This window comes from Macaca mulatta, chromosome 1 (genome assembly GCF_049350105.2).
Source record: "Macaca mulatta isolate MMU2019108-1 chromosome 1, T2T-MMU8v2.0, whole genome shotgun sequence".
Lineage (NCBI taxonomy): Eukaryota > Metazoa > Chordata > Mammalia > Primates > Cercopithecidae > Macaca > Macaca mulatta.
This window is the reverse complement of record NC_133406.1, coordinates 178798311-178820883: the sequence shown is the minus strand read 5'-3', so window position 1 is coordinate 178820883 and position 22573 is coordinate 178798311. Positions and strand designations below refer to the sequence as shown.

At 36.3% G+C, this 22573-nt stretch overlaps 1 protein-coding gene and 1 long non-coding RNA gene across 20 annotated transcripts in view; both read left to right on the top strand.

Annotated features, from left to right (window-relative positions):
• Positions 1-22573, top strand: part of PATJ (PATJ crumbs cell polarity complex component) — a 424482-nt gene that overhangs the window by 93598 nt on the left and 308311 nt on the right. For all 19 annotated transcript variants that reach the window (XR_013401362.1, XR_013401361.1, XR_013401351.1 and 16 more), the window contains one exon: positions 4163-4294. Coding sequence is in view for 16 of the 19 variants with exons in the window: in XM_077954993.1 (XP_077811119.1) it covers positions 4163-4294 (132 nt within the window). In the remaining 3 variants the exon portion in view is untranslated. The remainder of the gene's footprint in view (positions 1-4162; positions 4295-22573) is intronic.
• Positions 18902-22310, top strand: LOC144333069 (uncharacterized). The gene is made up of 2 exons (XR_013401419.1): positions 18902-19620; positions 19754-22310. It is a non-coding gene; the product is annotated as an uncharacterized LOC144333069 (long non-coding RNA).

Sequence of the window (22573 nt, the reverse complement as noted above, 5' to 3'; positions counted from 1 at the left end):
GCAAAGGCCATAACTTAAAATTATTTTCCATTCATAGTGTTTTTAGTCTATATTAGGCATATAAGAGGGGCTTGGTAAATTTTTGATTATTGGTTGACTCTTTTTTAAAAAAATGTTTAACTTTTGTAAAAACTGTTTCAAGGAGGGTACTCAAATGCCACACTTTTGTGACTTGCTATCCTTACCAAAATGAAATGTGGGTGGTGGGTTCCCTCTGAAGGCTGATAACAATGCCTTTAATCTAATCTTGCAAGGTGTGTAAATCACAAACCCCACTTGCTGACTCTCTGCCCCTGTCTGTCATGCTTTACCACAATGGTGAACAACAGCTTTGAATTATGCTAAATGTCAACCTTGCTGCCCATTAGTTGATTGCTTTCCATTCTGTAAATACAGGAGTTATGCAGAATTGATTGTATCAAAGTGATATATTTCAGGTTGCAGTATAATATCTTATGTACCTCGAATGCCTTGAAATTTCTATAAATACAGGTTTTGTAATTGTATGTGGTTTCTTAAAATCTTGGCTCTTTTTCCATCTGTCTCTTTTTTCATTTCTCCTAATACCATCGTATATTCTTAAACCCTATCTGGTTAGGCAGCTCAGCCAAAATTCTAATACTCATTAATCAGTGAGGGTATTAAATACCCTAGTAAAACATCAATCATGTTGTATTAGCCAATGGAACTTTACTTTTTGTTGCAAGATATAAGTGTTTCCTTTTTAAGTGTATCACTTCCACACATCAGACTGAAATATGCAGAGGTTATTGATCCATGAAGTTTCCACTCATTTCAAGTTTTCAGCTTCATGTTGTTCCCATGTTTAGGTTCAGTCCACTGTGGATCACTAATTGACCACCTGTGTCCTGCAGTGACAGTTTAAGATCTGGACCAATCCTAATTTAAAAAATGTTTTTCTACCCCATAGTCTCTTGCCCAAAGCCTCCTAAATCTGATAAACAACTTCAGCAAAGTTTCAGGATACAATATCACTGTACAGAAATCAGTAACATTTCTTTACGCCAGTAACATCCAAGCTGAGAACCAAATTAGGAACTCAGTCTCATTCACAGTAACCACTAAAAGAACAAGATAACAGGAATACAGCTAACCAGGGAAGTGAAAGATATCTACAATGAGAATTATAAAACACTGCTGATAGAAATCAGAGATGATGCAAATAGAAAAACATACCATCCTCATGGATAGGAAGACTCAATAGTGTTAAAATGGCCATACTGCCCAAAGCAATTTGTAGATTCAATGCTATTTCTGTGACTTTTTTCACAGAATTAGAAAACGACTATTCTAAAATTTTTCTAAATTTTAAGGAAATTTTTAGAAAATTTTTTCGAACCAAAAAAGAGCCCAAATAGCCAAAGCAGTCCTAAGCAAAAAGAACAAAGCCAGAGTATCACACTACCCAACTTCAAACTATACTACAAGCCTATAGTAACCAAAACAGCATGGTACTGGTACATAAATAGACACATAGATCAATGGAGCAGGTTAGAGAACCTAGAAATAAAGGTACACATCTGCAATCATCTGCTGTTTAACAAAGCTGACAATAACAAGCAATGGGGAATGGAATTCCTATTTGGAAAATGTTGCTGGGAAAACTGGTTACCCATATGCAGAAGATTGAAACTGGACCCCTTCCTTTCACCATATACAAAAATCAACTCAACATGGATTAAAGACTTAAATGTAAAACCTAAAACTATAAAAACCCTAGAAGAAAACCTAGGAACTACCATTGTGGATATTGGCCTTGGCAAAGATTTCATGATGAAGATTCCAAAAGCAATTGCAACAAAAACAAAAATTGACAAGTGGCACTTAATTAAACTAGAGCTTTTGCACAGCAAAAGAAACTATCAACAGAGTAAACGGGCAACCTACAGACTGAAAGAAAATATTTGTAAACTATGCATCTGACAAAGATCTAATATCCAGAATCTAGAAATAACTTAAAACAGCAAGAAAAAAACAGACAGCCCCTTTAAAAAATGGGCAACGGACACGCACAGACACTTCTCAAAAGAAGACATATATGCAGCCAACCACTATATGAAAAAATGCTTAATATCACTGATCGTTAGAGAAATGCAAATCAAAACTACAGTGAGATACCATCTCATACCAGTCACAATGACCATTATTAAAAAGTTAAAAAATAACAGATGCTGGGGAGGTTGTGGAGAAAAGGAAATACTTAGCACCGCTGGTGGGAATGTAAATTAGTTCAGTCACTGTGGAAAGCATTTTGGAGATTTCTCAAAGAACTTAAAACAGAACTACCATTCAACCCAGCAGTCCCATTACTTTGTATATGCCCAGAGGAATATAAGTTGTTTTACCATAAAGATGCATGCGTATGTTCATCACAGTACTTTTTCCAATAGCAAAGACATGGAACCAACCCCATGCCCATCAACAGTGGATTAGATGAAGAAAATGTGGTACATAGACACCACGGAATACTATCCAGTCAGAAAAAAGAATGAAATCACATTCTTTGCAGCAACCTGAATGGAGCCAGAGGCCATTATCCTAAGCAAATTAAAGCAGAAACAGAAAACCAAATACCACATGTTCTCACTAATAAGTGGGAGCTAAACATTGAGTACACATGGACACAAAGAAGAGAAGAATATACGCTGAGACCTACTTGAGGGTAGAGGGTAGGAGGGTGGGGATGAGAAAACTACCTGTCAGGCACTATGCTTATTATGTGGGTGACAAAATAATCTGTACATTAGACTCCTGTGACACACAATTTGCCCATGTAACAAACCTGCATACATACCCCCTGAACCTAAAATGTTGGAAAGAATAAATACATACATAAATACATAAATAAAATAAAATTTTTAAACTAGCTATTTTCCTAATTATATAGGGTTTTTCCCTTCCCTTTTTTGATTACATTAAATTGATGCTCTTAAACTGGTGTTTCAAAATTATGTTTGTAGAGATGATGCATTTTTATTTACTGAGGTTACCCAAAGTTTTAGGAAGTCTACTTTAAAAAATTATTTACTTGGTACCTTTATTGAGAAGGAGTTTCAAGAGAAACACACTGAAAGATAGGTAATTTTTAATTTATTGAACAAATATTATTTTATACCTACTATGAGCCAGGCATTTTACGGTTGAGCTGATAACCATGGTAAACTCTGTGGTAGGCCTCGTAGAGTTTCCATTCTAACTTAGGAGCCAGGTGTTTTGTTCATTGCTTGGGCTATAAAAGATAAGTTTTGAGCTTCAGATAGAAGTTTAGAGTATTTTGGGGAATGTCAATCAGATGAAAACAACAGTACAATGCTATAATTAGTATAAAAACAGAAGGTTTTTTGAAGCAGCCTTTCTTCTGCATAGTAGATTCATAGACCCTCTCATTTAACTTCCTGGAATTCCACATAGCAATGACTCTTCTTCCTAAAAAGACAGGGTGTCTAGAATAGAGGGACTTTCAGGAGGAAAATCAAGAAAAGTAACAAAGGAACTGTATGCTGGGCAGTTGTGCTGACCTATTTCTTCTAAGATTAGGTTTTCATTATTTCAACTCAGTGATTTTTTTTCATTTTAGACTTATGTGATGACCAAAGACTTGGATTTTTTTTTTCTCACCTTATTTTCTAGTAAAGTTTTTCTTGAAAACTTCCAGGAGCCAGCAGAAGTGGTTTCCCTGTCCTGCTCCAGCCTGTCTCTGTGTTGACATCTCTTTCTTTGTCTCTGTCTGTAATTATGAATCCAGGTATCACTACTTACATATCTTATAAGCTTCTACTATGTGTGATGTTTTCATTTACTTAAATTGCATATTTTTCCTTTTATGCTTCTAATGGGATGACAGAACTCATTGAAGTATAAGAGGTCAGTGTTAATACTTTGAATGAAATAAATACTTTACATTAATAAAAAAAACTGTATGAACAGTCTGAATTTTTAAGCGCTTGAATTTTTATGAAGATATTATCCTGGAGTGTGTGTGCCCCAGAGCATGGCCCTTTTGCAAAGATTAGAAAGAAAAACTACGCATGCCAAAGAGAATTCCCAGTTTGAGAAGAAGCTGTGAGATTCTTGATATGTGCATTCTTTTCAGAATTGAAAGCATAGTGTTTTGAAGCATTTATCTTCTTTGGTATTTCAGATTGACCGCGATATGGATGTCAATGCTGAAGAAGATGATGATGGGGAATTAGCACTGTGGTCCCCTGAAGTCAAGATTGTTGAACTAGTAAAAGATTGTAAAGGTTTGGGATTCAGCATTTTGGATTACCAGGTATAAGAACCTATGTAGAGGTGTTTTCTTTGGAGTGATTGGTTTGTATTAAAGTTATGTGAAGTAGTAATTGTTTAAGACCCCTATTGACTTAAGCAAAACTGAATCCCAAAGATGGGATATTATACTACTTTCAATTGTTATCTTTAAAATTAGTAGCTCCCTTAGTGAATAAAATGATGGATTAATTATATAGGAACTGGACAATAAGGGAAGCAATAGTTATATATCTGTGGGTGCTTTTAGAGACAGGATCTTGATGAACTTGTTTATATGGAGGACTTTTGTTCCTCAGCTTTATTCAGATATCTTTCACATACCATAAAATTCACCCATTTTAAGCATACAGTTCAGTCGTTTTTAGTATATTCTCAGAGTTGTGCAACCATCACCACACTCTAATTTTAGAACATCTTCAACACCCAAAAAAGGAATCCCATACACATTAGCATTTGTTCCCAATTCGTACTCTCCTCTCCCTCCCCTTCACACGAAGGTTTATAGTTTAGCTTACCTATTAATTTCAATGTGCTTAAATAAATAGAAATGTTCTTGGTCAAGTTATATATTGCATTTATATTAATATATAATATCTATGTATTTATATATTTATAGCTACTCCAGTTATAACTAGGGTAAAGTTACTGATACATTTGGGGGAGGGAGATGTAAAAGGTCACAACAAGACATCTATATGTTATACAATTCTACCAGTTACTGTCATATATTCAGAATGCTGATTATTTGGGGGAATTAAAATTGTTGCCAAGAAATCTCTTAACTTTTAAGATGCATATTTTACTGCTTTGGTGCTGCCTAAACACATTGTGGTTTAGTAAAGCAAAATGTGTTCTATTAAAGCACATAAAATGCCAAGTGATATTAAAAAATCAATTATTTAATATAATAAGGCAATCAGGAATAGATTAAAAGAAAAATAGTTTGAGCATTATATGAGAAATATTAAATTCTTTTTTTTTTTTTTTTTTTGAGACAGAGTCTCACTCTGTCACCCAGGCTGCAGTGCAGTAGCACGATCTCGGCTCCCTGTAACCTCCATCTCCCTGGTTCAAGTGATTCTCCTGCCTTAGTCTCTTGAATAGCTGGGACTGCAGGCATCCACCACTACACCCGGCTAATTTTTGTATTTTTAGTAGAGATGGGATTTCACCATGTTGGCCAAGGCTGGTCTTGCACTCCTGACCAAGTGATCAGCCTTCCTCGGCCTCCCAAAGCGCTGAGATTACAGGCATGAGCCACTGTGCCCGGTCTAGATTCTATATTTTGGCAGTGTGATTTAAATTTACTGAAAAAGAAATCTATTTCATTTTTGCTGGCATAGTTCTGTGCCAGATAACCCTCTTCCTTTTTAGAATTTCTCTTTGGAATACTACTGAATGATAAGTTGTTGATTCCAAATATTTTGAGAAATATATTTATCAAGAGATCTGAACACAGTTAAGCGTTTGAAAGTCTATTAATATTATAGACTTTAATATTAGGATATGTAAAACAAGTGGCGGGGACTCTTTTTTTTCCTCCCCATTGTAGCTAAGTTATCTAGAACCACTAGGTGGTTAATAAATATTTGCAGAATGATTTAATAAAGTTTAGGTGAGCCAAAATTAGGCCTGACCTTTTTTTTTTTTTTTTTTTTTTTTTTCTGTTTTGAGACAGAGTCTGACTCTGTCGCCAGACTGGAGTGCAGTGGCATGATCTCGGCTCACTGCAACCTGTGCCTCCCAGGTTCAAGAGATTCTCCTGTCTCAGCCTCCTGAGTAGCTGGGACTACAGGCACGTACCACCATGTCCTCCTAACTTTTCTATTTTTCTTAGAGATGGGGTTTCACCATTTTGGCCAGGCTAGTCTTGAATTCCTGACCTCAAGTGATTCCTCTGCCTCAGCCTCCTAACATGCTGGGATTACAGGCGTGAGCTACCGTGCCCAACCTAGGTTAGCCAAAATTAACTGGAATTGAATGAACAAATTTAATGGGAATTAGAGGCATGAGCCACCGTGCCCAGCCTAGGTTAGCCAAAATTAACTGGAATTGAATGAACACATTTAATGGGAATTTGTTAATAATTGATTTTGATAATTGGGATTTAATTTAGAAGACACCTTTCAGATGTGGTCTTAGATATTCAGGTATATTTCCATTTCTATTATTGTAGGAATCTCTATATGTTTGCATTCTTATATAATAAATATTTATATCATAATGGTTGCTCTGATGCTCTTAAATGACATTATATGTAGGTTTTATATTTTGAATATTGCACATATTAAGGCAGAGAAATGTTTCAGAACTCAAAAACAATTCAATAAAGGATGAAAATAAAAACTAGATGGTCCTTAAGAATTTAATCCCTAGTTAACAGGAAAACCCCCTTCTGAGCTTTACACTTAAAAACATATATAGTTAGTTCTAAATGCAGAATTTTTTGTTCTTCATTGCGTTCCTATAGGTATGTTTAGTAACTTCTATTGCATTTTGAAATTTTATTTTTAATTTATAAAATTCTAGGATTTTCCTTTTCCTCTCATTTATCTCACAATCAGCAGCACACATACTGATATTTGCTTTTGTACAAATTATATAAAGTAATTTTCTGCCAACAAAGGATTAGATATTCTTTTTGTCTTTGTGCTTCTTGTAGAATATAACTACTTAATTTCCTAAATGCCACTTTGATTCAAATTAAAGGGCTCATCTTATTTATTTCTATAGCTAAACCTTGGGGCAGGGGGAGGGGAACACTTTCAATTCTAACTTGGATGCTTTTCTTAAGTCAGTCTTAAGTTTACTTACAGATGTGTACAGCACATTTTTCACCATTTGTCAGTGGTACCTAGAACTGTTATCTACTATGACATTTAGATGACAGGTAAACACAATTCAAATTTGGTTTTGAGCGACTTAATTAATCAGTTATACCGTCCCTTGTTGTAATTAGGTAATAAATTCTAAAGTTCAAAAATATTTTTTGCAAGGCCAGTCAAAGGTTTAGCAAAAGCCATGAAAGGCCACATCCCTGGCTATTATTGCATTCGGCGTGTCCTGTATGAATTTATTAGGTAGCTGAGGAGGGCCAAGGCAAATTCTTGTCTCGCCAGGCCTAGCATGTTCAGAACAAGAAGTACTGCAGAAACATTTAACTACAGAGAGAAAGTATTGGTGGAGGGAGAGAACTTTTAGGTTGTAAAGGGCTTGCTTAGCATTATTGAAGAGATTGAAAATTTACTTTGGAATATTTCATTTCAGTTAACCACTTTTCTCATGAACAGCCTTTTCTCTAGAATAAGAACTTTTTGAAGAGCCTAACAAAATAACATGCATCTATTTCATTGGTGTTTATGTACCTCCTCGTTTATAAAATGGAGATAGTAATGTCTAGCACAAAGGATTGTGTGGATTAAGTGAATTAGTGTGTAAGGAAATAGGAAATGTTATGTTATTATGGAAATGTATTAACAATTATTCAGTTTAGAAAATAAACACAAAAGTTTTTGATACTGTCCTCAAAGATGGCACCATACTATGTTTGTAGTCTATCAATTCTTTAACTCTCTAGTTAGATTAGAAAAATTAATAAGTAGATATCTTTTTTTAGTGAAGTCTAAATTTAATTTTAAAATTGCATTCTAAAATGCAGCCAATTCTTGATTAGCCATATGTGAATTACCCAATTGTGAATTATTGGCCAGAAGTTTGCTTTTTATATAAATTGAACTGAACTTTAGGAAAAGAGACCAGGTGCAGTGGCTGACACCTGTAATCCCAGCACTTTGGGAGGCCACAGTGGGCAGATTGCTTGAGGTCAGGAGTTTGAGACCAGCCTGGCCAACATGGTGACACCCTGTCTGTACTAAAAAATATAAAAATTAGCCAGGCATGGTGGTGCACGCCTGTAATCCTAGCTACTCAGGAGGCTGAGGCAGTAGAATCCCTTGAGCCTGGAAGGCAGAGGTTATGGTGAGCTGAGATTGCACCTCTGCACTCCAGCCTGGGAGACAGAGCAAGACTGTCTTAAAAAAAAAAAAAGGGGAAAGATGAGTGAGCAGATAAAGGAGCTTGAGTTAGTCTATAGAACAATAGGGTAGCTCTCCGGACAGGTCAGTGACTCAGAATATTGATGGAAGGTGTGTAACTGAGCAGAGAAAAGAGGTATGCCTTTATACATGAAATGATCAGCTGAGTCTGATACACAGTTCTACAACTCAGTCATATGGCCAAAGTACAAAGTGCAAACATTCATTTCATGAAAGGCATTTTGAATTAGATTGGGTCAAAGGCAAAAGAGAAAGCAACAAGGAAGACAATAAATATGATTAGGTTGTAAGTCTTTCTCTTAGCTCTTAGGGTACTGTGGCAGTAACTTTGTTGGCTATTATTTGAACAGGGGTAGAACATCTGTTAGTCTCAAGTATGCCTAGCCACTTCATATGGTGGCTAGTTAAAATCCCACTCTACGTGTGCCATATTAGAAGATTCACTGATCTCCATTGTCATGCCTTAGAGGATTGTGTCATGGCAAACAATGGTATGTAATTTGTCAAAAGCATGAGTATTATGGCTTGACTGAGTACTCTGTTTCTAAACAACAAAACTTCAGAAATTAGGTTATAAGTTTTTATACTGTAATTTCTTGCCAGTTTGTAGGTGAGGTTTTTATATTATACTTTAGTTATCTCTGTCTTGTTTCCCTAGTATTTAAGTGTAATGTCTTTATTCCTTAGACTATTGTCTCTGTGGAAGATTACTGATACTCACACTGATTTTAATACCAATGTTAGGTAGCATTTATTGAGTGTTTACTGAGTGCCAGGTGATGTTCTAATTGCTTTACATATATTAGGCTATGTATTCCTCACATGAACCATATGAAAGAGATACTCTTATTGTTGTCATTTGAGAAGTGAAGAAATGGAGGCACAGAAAACTTAAGTGATTAGTCCAGTTCATACAGGTAGTATATGGTAGAACTGAAGCAGTTGGGCCCCAGGTCTTTTTTTTTTCTTTCTTTTTCTTCCGCCGCCTCCTCCTCCACCAGGTCTATGCCTTTAACCATCATACTATACTGCTCTTTTCTTTGTGAGTGCTATTTCCATGTGCATGTTATTATAGGGCATAGTAAATTTATTACAGAAGACCTTTCTGTTTTTTCAGCTTGTGAAAAATTTCATATCTTAAAAACTAAGCTACTAGATAGTATTCTCATTTTTCATGCTTATATGAAAGTTTAGCAAGTATTAAAAATTAATATAGTGTGCTCATAGGCATTGTGTAAGAGCTAGTTTTATTGCTTCAGAAGACAATCATTGCAAGTTTAAGAATCCTAAACTAGTGCAAGTAATTTGTTGTGGGTTAATGTTCAATAATGAAACAATTGTTAGGTAGTCCACGAGTCTGTAATTCTTAATTTCTACCAAAAAGCTTGAAAAAAAATTAGAACTGTACGGATTTTACCTTCAGTTGACCTTATAAATTAAACATGGCAAGTAGATATTTTCTGGTGTTTTGATTTATGTTGAACTTTGAATAACCCCTCATGATTATAATTCACTGGAAATGTTTGACATTAGCCAATTTTTGAACATTAGCCATGATATTGCCATCCTTGGTACTTTTTGAATTTCAGTGATTTAGAAGATAAAATTTATTAACCAATAATTCTCCTCCCTCCTACATCCTATTGCTCATTCCTCTCCCCTCTTGAGTGACTCAATTTTTGCCAAAGCAGATATTTTTGAAACACTATTTTTATCTCTCTCAAAGTCTAGAGAGATAAAAATAGAAATCATAATAACATAGCCATTGGGAGGTGATTCATATGTAAATACTGTTAGTAATGCTTTAAAAATTTGTTTGAAACCAAAGCCAAACAGCGACTCATTAAAAAGAATAGTGGAAATATTTCTCCCTATAAAAATTGACAGTTATTAATTTTTCTTAAAAGAGGAAATGGGTTATAAAACCAAAATATAAAATATTGCAGTGTTACTGAGTCTCGAATATAGTATGTTTTAATATTTGTGCAAAACATTTAGTGTGTAGTTTTGACTGCCTGTTAACTCTATTAGAATTCTCTTTTTAAAAAGATTTATAAAAGTTGTAGGAAGGGATTGTATACATTTTATGTATGTCTTTAATTGTCTTTTTCCTTATCCTGTGCACAACAGAATGACTTTCTGAGCACATTGAAAATGTTTTAAAAGTAGGTAATACGTACATATGGCATAAAAATTCAAAGGTGTATAAAGATATCCTGTGACAAGTAAATCTACCTCCGACCATAGTCCCTTACTTCTTCCAGGTAAAAAACCTCTGTTTTTCTTGTCCATCCTTCCAGAAACATTTTATATATACATGGTTATATAAGTAATAGTACTTAATTGTTAATTTTTAAAAATTTTTGACATATAAATGGATTATATGTCAAATGGATTATATACACACTTTAAAGGCTCTGTATTTTTTTTCTTAAAATTATACGCTCTTTCATTTAGGTATTCATAGAGCTACTTCTTTTTAATGACTAGATAGTATTTTTATTGTTGACGTACAATAATTTATTTCATCAGCCTTCTGTACCCAGTTGGTGGGTATTTTAAGTAGGGCTTTAGTGGATATTTTTGTGATACTCTTTTGTTAAAAGGTGGGAATAAATCTTGTGATAGGTAGGTGATAAATTCCTAGAGGTGGAATTGCTCATCAGAAGAGCATACTATATCTTTTTAAATTTTGGTACATATTTACCAAATAGCTTGCATTTAACAGTTTGTGAGACTCACGTATATTTAGACCACTTAAAATGGATCCTTTCTTATGTAGAGTTATTTCTTTGTTCAGATAATTCTCATGGAAGATAGTATAAGCAGGTGTGTAATTCATGAATTTGCTAATGGTTTCCTATGATGTGGACAGATTAAGTGATAGCAATATATAACTATCAATTTTGTTTCAACTTTATATATGGCAGTAATTAATTTATTGGCCTTTGTAGCTAAGTGGGCATAAAGTGTTTACATTCAGACTATGATATTAGTGCCCCAAACTCTATTTCTATTTCTTCCACCAAATTTTATTTATTTATTTATTTATTTCTTCTACCACAAATTTTAATCTTGTTTTACCTTTGTTTATTAGAGAATTTAGCTTTACAGTGGTGGGGTTGGGGGGAGGGGATTAGGACTTTAATTTTTACCAAGAGTTTTGAGAATTTGAGTAAATGCTAATATCAGTATATAGTGTTCAATAGCCTGTTCACGCCTACTATCTTCATGTTCATCTTTGCTAATCAGTTTACAGAATGTAGGATTTAGCATTTGATAGATATCGACATAATTTTAACACATTAGTAGTATATAGAGTGGTAACACTATAAAGTCAGGTATGAAACCATATTATTTCCAGAATCTAAAATATAAAGCATAGGCGTGTACTATAAGTTATTATACGGTTTCACTTTAATGCTCAAGGGATCTTATAACATGGCCACTGACATCTGGGTTTCTTTTTTCCTCTTGCCTTTTTTTTTTTTTTTTTAAGAGCTCTTTGGGTCCGCGTCACACATGTAAGATATTGGTACTAAGCAAAATGCAGTCGATCTGCTACTAATGGTAGTATCTGTAGTCTTGCAGATATATTGTATGCCTTACTTTTAAACAAACCACACGGCTGCATTTAAAGGTCACTTTTTGCTTGACAGAACTTAGGGGAACTGATAAAGGCTACTTTTTGCCCATCCCTGATTCCTATCCACATTTATTTTTATTAGTATCAAAGTACTGTAAGTTCCATTGCCAACTGGGCTGAAGATTTCTTTTCACAGAGGATTTGCTTCCTTTCCCTCTATGGGAAAGTTCTGTATCCTTTAAATCATTTTAAGCTGCTTCATTTGAAAAATAATTCTTAGTAGTGTGCTCATGGAGTGGATTGATTGTGGCTACTGGGGAAATTCTCTTATGGCTTAAATATTGCTTTTCAAGCCTGCGAAGTGGGTGAATGAAGGGAGCCCACTCCTGGTGTGTGCAGTTTGTAGTGTGCTCAGGATGACGACTGACTTCCAAAAACCTCAGTGCAGCAAGACTAAAGGCATCAGGAGACCAGAAGCCACTTAATAAGAGATCAAAGGGGCTGTGTGTATATCAGCTTGAAATCCAGATAGTACAGATCAAAAGCTTGCCTTAGTGAGGCAGCTGCAGGGGGATGAAGTTAGCAGGAGGCCTCAAAGATCTTAAGTCAGGCCTGATGTTGAACTTTGCAGGGATTTCATGGCTTTGGAATACGAATTTGGCAAAAAATCCCATTGTGTCTAGTAGGGGCAAAAGAGAATAACAGGCAAGCAGCAAATGCTTGTCAGCTTTCTCATAGGGTAGCTTTCCTTTTAACACATGTTTATCCATGACAGTTTCTGCTTCATACTTGAAGGCATTGCTGAGGAGAAGAGGATCCTGAAGATGGTGAATCTGCTGTATTACCTTTAATGAGTGTTTCAGACATGGCCAAACTATAAATATCAGTGTTTTTGGTATGGCCACGGAGAACTAAAATGTGGGCGTAAAGGTGCTCAGCTTTACTGCCATACCTGGTAATCACCTCTCTCCTGCAAAGTGCTCAAGATATTCCAGGAAGTGAGTGAGTATTAGCCTGGCTATGCATCTGTCTCAACAACTATTTAAAAAGAAATGAAAAAGAAAAAGAAAGGAATAGGAATCGTTCATCTAAAGAAGAAACTCGGTCCCCAGAGGTGTTTCATCACCAGTCTTCTACCTGTAGCAATGGGTGTGTTTTGGAGTTCCCACTTGAGTGTGATGCCAGTATTAAGAACCATGGTAGTAGATTAAGTCATAGACCTCCCTAGAGTGTGCCAGAGTGATTGAATCAGATTAACAACTAGGTATTGGGAATCTTGTTCAAGGCGTGATGATTTGTGCTGCTTCGCCCTGTTTATGAGTGTCATTTGGAGCAGGCAGTGATCCAGAAAAGCCAGGCTGTCCCAGTGAGTGCCAGGAAGTGGTGCTGCCTCATTCTGGTACCAAACGTCTAGTCTGTGAATGATGCTTGAAAGCAGATTGACTTGACTGGCTGATTCTTACACACCAATTCTAGGGCTCAAGTTTCCCTTTCAGCCCTTTCCTCTGTATTTTATTTTAATCTGATATTACGTTTGTCAGTACAGCAGTGAACATACGGTGTGGTTAAGAGGACTAACTTACGAGTCAGAAAGGGCCCAAATGTCCAGGTTTGCATTCTGGATATACTCCTGGGACTTTGGCAAGCTTGTTAGTCTTTCTTATTCTCTGTTTACTAAAATGATAATATCTAAAATAGAAGTAATATTTGCTTTATAAGGTTACAAGACTAAATAAAAAGATGAATATAGGCTGGGTGTGTTGGCTCATGCCTGTAATCCCAACACTGGGAGGCTGAGGCAGGAAGATTACTTGAGGCCAGGAGTTCACTGTCTCTACAAAACCAAAAAAAAAGTAGCCGGGCATGGTGACGTGCAACTGTAGTCCCAGCTACTCGGAAGGCTTGAGCCCAGGAGTTCAAGGCTGCAGTGAGCTGAGAACACACCACTGCACTTTAGCCTGGGTGACAGAGTGAGACCAGTTCTCAAAAAAAAAAAAAAAAAAAAAAAAGCATATAAATGCCTGTGCTTTTCTTAACACAAAATAATCAGTATTTACTGAAAAAGGATGATGATGAAGATTTTCAAAGATAGAATCTGGGTAGAGATTTGTTATGCTTGTTATTCATTCTCACCTTTAAAAGATATGAGTCAGTATGGAGACTATAAAAATGAAAAGATATGCTCCTATATATAATAAATGTTTGCTGAGCATCTCCTCTTCCAGGCATTGTTCTAGGCACTGGGGAGCTAGGAGTGAACAAATTAGATGAAGTCTGTCCTCATGGAGTTTAAATTCAATTTGGAGTAGACAGACAGTGGACAAATAAGCATATATTACAACATTAATAAAGAGAACAGACTTGGTCACAGCTCTGTACAACATGTTATAATTTTAACAGTGGTGAAAGTAAGACTAAAAGAGTCACTGAATGTTATTTCTTGGGATCCAGAGAGGCCTCAGGGGAAATTGAGGTCTGCTGTGTGGACAGTAAGGGATTCGACATTCCAGCCACAGTGAATAACCCAGAATTAATAAGTTAGTCCTGATTTCATGTCTTTATTTTCTTTTGCAACTGAATTGCTTAATATTTTCCTTAACTTTCAAATTTTATTTCTTTTAATGAAAAATCCTTTGAAAACTTTGTGTTCTGATTTCTTCTTTGGAAAACATGGCCACATGGTTTACTAGCTAACAGTTATGTACTGCTTACAGTTCCCTCTTTTTTGAGGTTTCACTTTCCATGGCATCAATTACCCATGGTCAACTGCAGTCTGAAAATACTAAGCTATTTGTGAGAGAGACCATAGTCACATAAATTTTATTACAGTATATTGTTATACTTGTTCTTTTTTATTATTGTTATTAATTTTATTAATCTCTTACTGTGCCTAATTGATAAATTAAGCCCTTATCATAGGTGATATTGTTTGCCTCTGTGTGTCCACCCAAATTTCATCTCAAATTATAATCCCCATGTGTCAGAGGAGGGACCTGGTGGGAGGTAATGGATCATTGGGGGAGGTTTCCCCCATGCTGTTCTTGTGATAATGAGTGAGTTCTCACAAGATCTGATGGTTTAGAAGTGTGTGGCAGCTCCCCCCTCATTCTCTCTCTCTCCTGCTGCCATGTAAGATGTGCCTTGCTTCCCCTTTGCCTCACACCATGATTGTAAGTTTCCTGAGGCCTCCCCCACAGCCATGCGGAACTGTGAGTCAATTAAACCTCTTTTCTCTTATAATTTACCCAGTCTCAGGTAGTTCTTTATAGCATTGTGAAAATTGACTAATATAATAGGTATGTATGTAAGGGAACAATCATAGTATATATAGGGCTTGGTACTATCTGTGGTTTCAGGCATCCACTGGGGGTCTTCAAACGTATTCCTTATGGATAAGGGGGGACTACTGTACTCTGTGTCAGGGATTGTTTAAAACACTTTAGGTATATTGACTGATTGAATCTTCTCTACAACCTCCAAGCTATAGGTCCTGTAGTCATCCTTGTTTTATGGATAAGGAAAACTGATGCTGAGGTTAAGGAGTTCGCTCATGACTACCCAGTTAGTAAATGCAGCTGAGCTCCTGAGTCTGTGGTTTTGTCAGGTATAATCTGTAGACCAAAAACAATACTAATTCTTCATAATTATGGCTCAACTGAAAGGCAATAGAAATTTCTAATTATGTTGTCTTTCTGGAGAGACATACTTAACATAATTTTAAAAACTTTTCTTCAGATTATTCTTGAAGCCTTGTGATCCCTTGCCTTTACTCCTCTCACCTGGCCAAAGCTCTTCACTGACATAATTTTTATTTATTTATGTGTTTATTGCCACCTGAGAGTATAAACTGTGTGCTTTACCTTGGATTTCCTAGCAGGACTCCTTGCCTTTTTCCTGTACAGTTTCAAAGTTAGCAAAGTTTTAATTCTAATTCTACATACTGTGTGCTGTGTATCAGCATTGGTTGACCTTTCAAGGATTAAAAAGAAAAGATCAAAACCCTGCAGAATCTTTTCTAAAGAATGAAGGGCATCCTGTCACTCTGACATGGCTGTGTTGTCAGGCAATCTCCCAGTCTAGAGATGGCTCCCATCTTACAGTGTCTGCTCAGGGAGAATGAAGACTGAGGATGCCATGCTGTTCTGAGCCTCTCTTTGTGCACTCAAGAGGTTATAGATCTGAATATCTGGAGGGCATAGATTCAACCCTGTGTTTTCATTTTTTAATATTTGAATGTAACATCACGAGGTGAGGGGCTTAGCAGCTGATAGCACTGTTGGTCTAAGTCACATATGCTCAGTTGAATTTAGAAGGCAGTAAATGGGATGGAAACCTAACTCCTCAAACCCGTGTGTCCTTTTAACTTCTTTTCCACCATAATTCTCATAGTAATATTAATAATAGTAATGTTATTATAATAATAATATTATTACCATGAGAATTATGATGGAAAAGAAATTATTACTATGAAGTGATTACTATGGACTTACTAAGCACTTTACATGCCTTGTTGAACACTTTTAATAACTGTGAAATCTGTACTATTGTTATTTCCATTTACAAATGAAAAACTTAAATCTTCACGGTTAAACAACTTGATCACTATCATTCAGCTAGTATTTGTGTTTAGGTTAAGTTGACAGTGATTTGTTTGGAAAGGTAAATTCCAAAATCAGTATTTGCAAAGCTTTTAAGTTTTTATATGTCTACACTTTCCCTGCGTCATAATGACTTTCAACTAATACAATTTTTTTCTGGAAGATAATGGAGTATTTCTTATTTATAAATTCATATTCTACATTTATAAAAATGGTAAAGTGCACTTAACATAAAATTTACCATCTTAACTTTTTAAATGAATAGTTCAGTAGTGTTAAGTATATTCACATTTCAACTAATATAATTTTTGTTATTTTTTGAGAGGGAGTCTCACTCTGTTGCCCAGGCTGGAGTACAGTGGTGCTATCTTGGTTCACTGCAACCTCAACTTCCTGGGTTAAAGCAATTCTCCTGCCTCAGCCTCATGAGTAGCTGGGATTACAGGTGTGCACCCCCATGCCTGGCTAATGTTTTTGTATTTTTAGTAGAGATGGGGTTTCGCCATGTTGGCCAGGCTGGTCTCAAACTCCGGGTCTCAAGTGATCTGCCCGCCTTGGCCTCCCAAAGCCCTGGGATTACAGGCATGTGCCACTGCACCCGGCCACAACTAATGTAATTTTAATTATACTTGAGTACTACTGTGTGCCTGGTAGAACCTCAGGCATTTCAGCAAGATGATGGGGCTTTTAGATAAAGGATAGTTGTATGGTTTGTTTTGTTTTCCTTACAACTAGCAAAAGTTCTGGACCAGGACTGACTGGTAACCACATAAACAATTACAGCATGACATAAAATTTTCAAGAGATGAAACATTCAAGGAATGTATCTAATATACAAACAAGTTATTCAGCAGGAGACCAGAAGGGTTATGAGAAAGGAATAGTCTTCAAGAAGTGATTTCCATGGGACTGCTGGTTAAACCATTTAAAATATTGTGCTTAAAATAGGTTTTTAAAGTACTAAACTTTATAGGATAAAAGTATGTGCAAGCTTATGTACTTTTTATTCCTTTTGCGAATATAGTTTGATCTTTTAGCAAGTTCCTTTGTCCACTTCTCTTCCATTTTACTTTTTATTGCTTTCTGTGCCGTGCTTACTGTGCAGCTCTGGGACTGTTTAGTTCTATGTCTGATGTGTGGAAAAATCTATTCTTACTGCCTAATAGTATTTAGGAAGTAATAAGACACATGGAGCCAGGAACTGTATCAGTTTAATCTATCTTGAGTGGACTGAATGTACTTTGTGGGCACTTACTTTGAACGTGATGGTGTTGTGGTAATTGGTATGATTAGTGTAATACTTTGCTATATTATAAAATAGTTAAACATGGAGTTGGATTTAGATAAGATAGCTTGCTCATTATTCATTAGAATCAATTAGTTGTTGCTTTGCATTCACTATAAATACATTTATTTCTCTTTCCCAAAAGTAAATGCTTAGCTTATTGGTCAAATCAGAAGACAGTCTTTTGAAATTGTTAATTATACCCTGTTGTTTTAAACCAGAACTGTTCTTGTGATTTTAATTCAGCTAATGGTTCCTGACATGATTTTCGTTGCTCTGAAAATGGCAAAGGAAAAAGAAAAGGTGTTTTAAGATATATCTTATCAAAAAAGGACACATGCTGTCATATGTATTTTGTTGTTGTTGTTGTTGTTTTTAATAGTAAATGCCCTTTTTGAGTTTTGTAATGAAAATGTACATCAATTTCATTGCTGATGCAGTGTTTTGAATTAACTTCTATCTTTCCTTACTTTTTATAGTGGTTTTGTGAATGTTTGGGTAGAAACTAGGAACAAATTTGAGTCAAGATACTCTGTCAAATTAAGTTACAGGATTTTAGAGTTGAGAGAAGGGATCATAACTCATGTATCCAACTTTTTCATTTTATGTTTATGAGGATACTGACTCAGAGAAATGAAGACACTCGTAAAACTGTATACATCCAGGTGTGGACCAAGCTGGGTCTCAAAACTCGCCTCTTTTAATCCACGCTCCTCCTATCACTAATGGGCTGAATATCTGTCTTCATTGTCTTTCTCTCTTATATATCTTTTCTCCTTTTTAAAAATCTTGGAATTCTTGTTTTCTGACATTCCTCACAATGGAAATTTTAATTCATGCTAGCTGTGCCACTGAGCTTCTGCAGATCACTGTTTTCCTTTTTCCTTAAGGTATATAAATCTGTATGTGTGTGTGCATGTGTATAAAAGAACCTTTCCTTTGCCTCTTTGTACCCAGTTCCTCCTTTTGCCTACCTCTGGAATGAAATAGTTGCGTCCCTTTTATTTAATTTTTAATGTTTTTTAGAGACAAAGTCTCACTGTATTGCCCAGGGTGGTCTCGACCTCCTAGACTCAAACGATCCTCCCACCTTGGCCTCCCAAAATGCTGGGATTACAGGCTGGGATTACACTGTGCCCAGCCAACTGTCCCCCTTTTAAACTTAATGGTTCCTTTCTGCATTCTCTATTTTAGCAACTTCCTTGAGATGTTGCTTTGAAAATTTATTTAGCTGTTAATTAATTTAGATTTTAACTTAATATTCCTTAGTTCAAATAATAATGGCCACATTTAAGAGTATACTTTTCAAGAAGCCAATATTTGGCTACCTGCTGTTTTCATAGTTTCCTCAGTTGATCATTACTGAGTTGGAATAATTCTCTTATCCAGTATTACAGAGCTAACTATTCATGTTGTCCAGAAATTTGTGTGTAGTTCCTTTAAAATTATCTTTGAAACATACTTTCTCTTACTGAAATAAAAATACATATCCGTGGAATGAAGCTGAAAGCCTAGTTCTATAATGATATGTGCTATAGCATGGAATTCATTGGTTAGTGGATTGTTTCTTTTCACTAGTAGAGTACTTTCTATTTCACAGTTGATTGAAATTATTTTGCTAGTCCTTCCTTGGAATCATTTCATCCTTGTGAAGGACCTCTGTAATACAGCTGTAGAGCAGGTATTTTGGTGTGGTGAACTATACAACACAGCCTAGAACTTTAATAACATACTATTAAGACTATATACATTAGGCCGGCATGGTGTCTCATGCCTGTAATTCCAGTACTTCGCGAGGCAGAGGTGGGGGGATTCCTTGAGCCCAGAAGTTTGAGATCTGCTGAGCAATATAGGGAGACCACATCTTTACAAAAAATAAAAACGATTTAGCTGAATGTGGTGTGCACTTGTGGTCCCAGCTACTCAGGAGGCTGAGGTGGGAGGATCACTTAAGCCCAGGAGGTTGAGACTGCACTGAGCTGTGATTGTGCCAGTGCACTCAAGCCTGGGTGACAGAGTGAGACCCTGTCTCAAAAAAGAAAAAAAAGACTCTATGAATTAACCATATTTCCTCTCATGAGTTTAGTCGACCAACTTTATATTTAATACACTCAGTTGACACTAAGAGTCAAAATTATCAAAGGAAATAAACTATGATCCATCTCTTTGCCATCCCGCTGTGTGGTCTTTAAATTCCTATCCTGTTATTTAATGTCTTTAAAAGTTTGAGCATTACATACAGAATAGATTTTTTTAAAAACAAACAAACCCAAAAGATATTCTTCATTTTGAATGTAGTTAAGTCTTTGTTACACCTTGTGTTTCTTTATTGGGGTAATACTGCAAAGCATATCAATGTTAAATATTAGAACAATTCTTGGTATATATCTCCTGTTCTTATTTCCTAAATGCCTCTTACTGATGCATTTGCCAGTTTATTACCTATGACACTTTTCTTGTTAATTCCTTCTGCCTCCTCTTTATGTCACGTTCTCTGCTTCATGTCTTTTCACCGAGTTTGCCATGGTAGCTTGGATTTGTAGTCTAGGTTTTGGAGCAGTTTCATGGCTAGAACTCTCCACATCTTTGAGTTGATGTCTCTGTCTGACAGAGCCCATTTCCGCTGAACCACCTCTCCACTCCAGGTGATGCTCCTGCACTCTGCCTTAGCTTATGTGAAATCTGGTCTCTTTGATCTTTGGGAATGTACACAAATATTCATATAATACATTTTATGGACATGTCAGAAACTTTGAATCCCATCCATTTGGGCATAATGATTATCACATGTTTGAATTTGTTCATGTAAAAGTCTTCTTATGCCCACCAAATCAATGGATTCTTGAGAAAGTAATTGTGCATTGAAATTTGGCAAACAAATGCAGGTTTTCCTGTACATGCAGGCATGCTGCACATTCTGTACCCTCTAACTTTTCATCTGCTAGGTACTGAAACATGAACCTCTAGTGGCCAAGTGCGATATTTAAGGGATTCAGTTTCATACACTTTGGTAATATGATAAAAATATCTTCTAACATATTTGTCTTCTTTCAACACTTCATTCATTTAGCAAATACTTAAGTTAGAGAAGCAGCATCGCTTAGTGTGGCTAAAAGCACAAACTCTGGGATTTGACTGGCTGGCTTAATTTCTGGCTCTGCCATTTACCAGCCCTGTGCTTTGGTTAAGCTATTTAATTTTTCTTAATTTCCTCACCGGGAAAGTGAGGATAATGATAGTACGTACCTACCTCATGATGATGTGAGGATTAAATGGATTCAAGTAAGTAAGATTCTGAGAACAGTGCCTGGTATGGCAAGAGCTTAGTGTGTGTTACCAGCTGTTGTTGTTATTCCTATATGATGCGATGTGGCTTTTGCTTTTGTTGTACTTGTCGCCCCGTGGGAAGAGAGAAACTAAATAGACAGTCATTCAACATTTTAACTACTCTTCAGTGCCTTCTCTGTGACGAGCATTGTAGTAGGCCCTGAAAATCCAGCAAAAAAATAAGCAATAAGCAAACACATTCTTGGTCTCATAAAGCTTACTTTTAGTAGGAAGTAATTTAAAGGAAGTCATTTACAATAATTTCAGTAAAATGTAAAAAGTATTTTAATGAAGAAAATGCAACAAGCTGTAGATACATCTAACAGGAAGACCAAACTAATTCTAGAAGGTCAAACAGTAAAGGAAATATATTATGATAAATGCTGTAATTGAAGGTCTTTTTAGGTTTAGGGATATCACAGAGTAGGAAGTGCTTGGGTCTTCAAAGAGTAAGGGAATGCTTCTCATTGGAGGAGACACCTGAGCTGACTCTGGTGGCAAAGTCTAGACCAATGGTGGTGGGTCAGGGATAGCATTCCTGGCTGAGGGAATGGCTTGCATTATGCCATGCAGCATGACAAGGCCTTTCACAATATCTGCGTTTGCATTTCACAATACCTGGGATAAAGTGTTGGGCAAATGGGAGTAGGCAGTGGTATGTGTGGGGAGAGTGAGAGACGAGACAGAACTGCAGTTCTGAAGGATTTTCCTTCCATGAAGAATAAAGGAGTTAGGACTTTATCCTGAAGGCAGTAGGTGTCCCTGAAGTATTTTAAGCAGAGGAGGAATTATAATCACCTTTTTATTTTTAAAGATGGTTCTATTATCTCTGTAGAAAATTGACTCATGGGGGCAAGATTAGAGACAGGTAGACCTATCAGGAAACTGTAGCAGCTGCTCAGAAATAACGAGAAGTTGAACCAAGGCTGTGGCAGTGGAAACGGAAAGGAAGAATCAGAAAAGATAAAAGGCTGAGATAAAAAAAACTGACATGCCTTAGTGAGCAACTCAATGGAGGGGTGAGGGGGAGAACGGAACTCTTGGGTATACGCTGATGCCACTCAGAGGATATAGGGAGGCCGAGGCAGGAGGATCAGTTGAGGCCAGGAGTTCGAGGCCAGCCTCACCAATATGGCAAAACCCCGTCGCTACTAAAAATACAAAAATTAGCTGGGAGTGACGGCGCACACCTGTAATGTCAGCTATCGGGTGGCTGAGGCACGAGAATCCAGCCCGGGTGACCGAGAGGGATTCTGTCTCAAAAAAAAAAAAAAAAAAGAGGTGTAGGGTACAACTTTCAGAAGTAAATGGGTTGAACCAAACATATGGGACACTGTTACAGTGTGTGTAATAATATAAACCTTTTGAATAAAGAGGAAGAAAATTCCTTCAGAAGAGAATGGCTCGCATAGTCCATGTTTCTCATGTT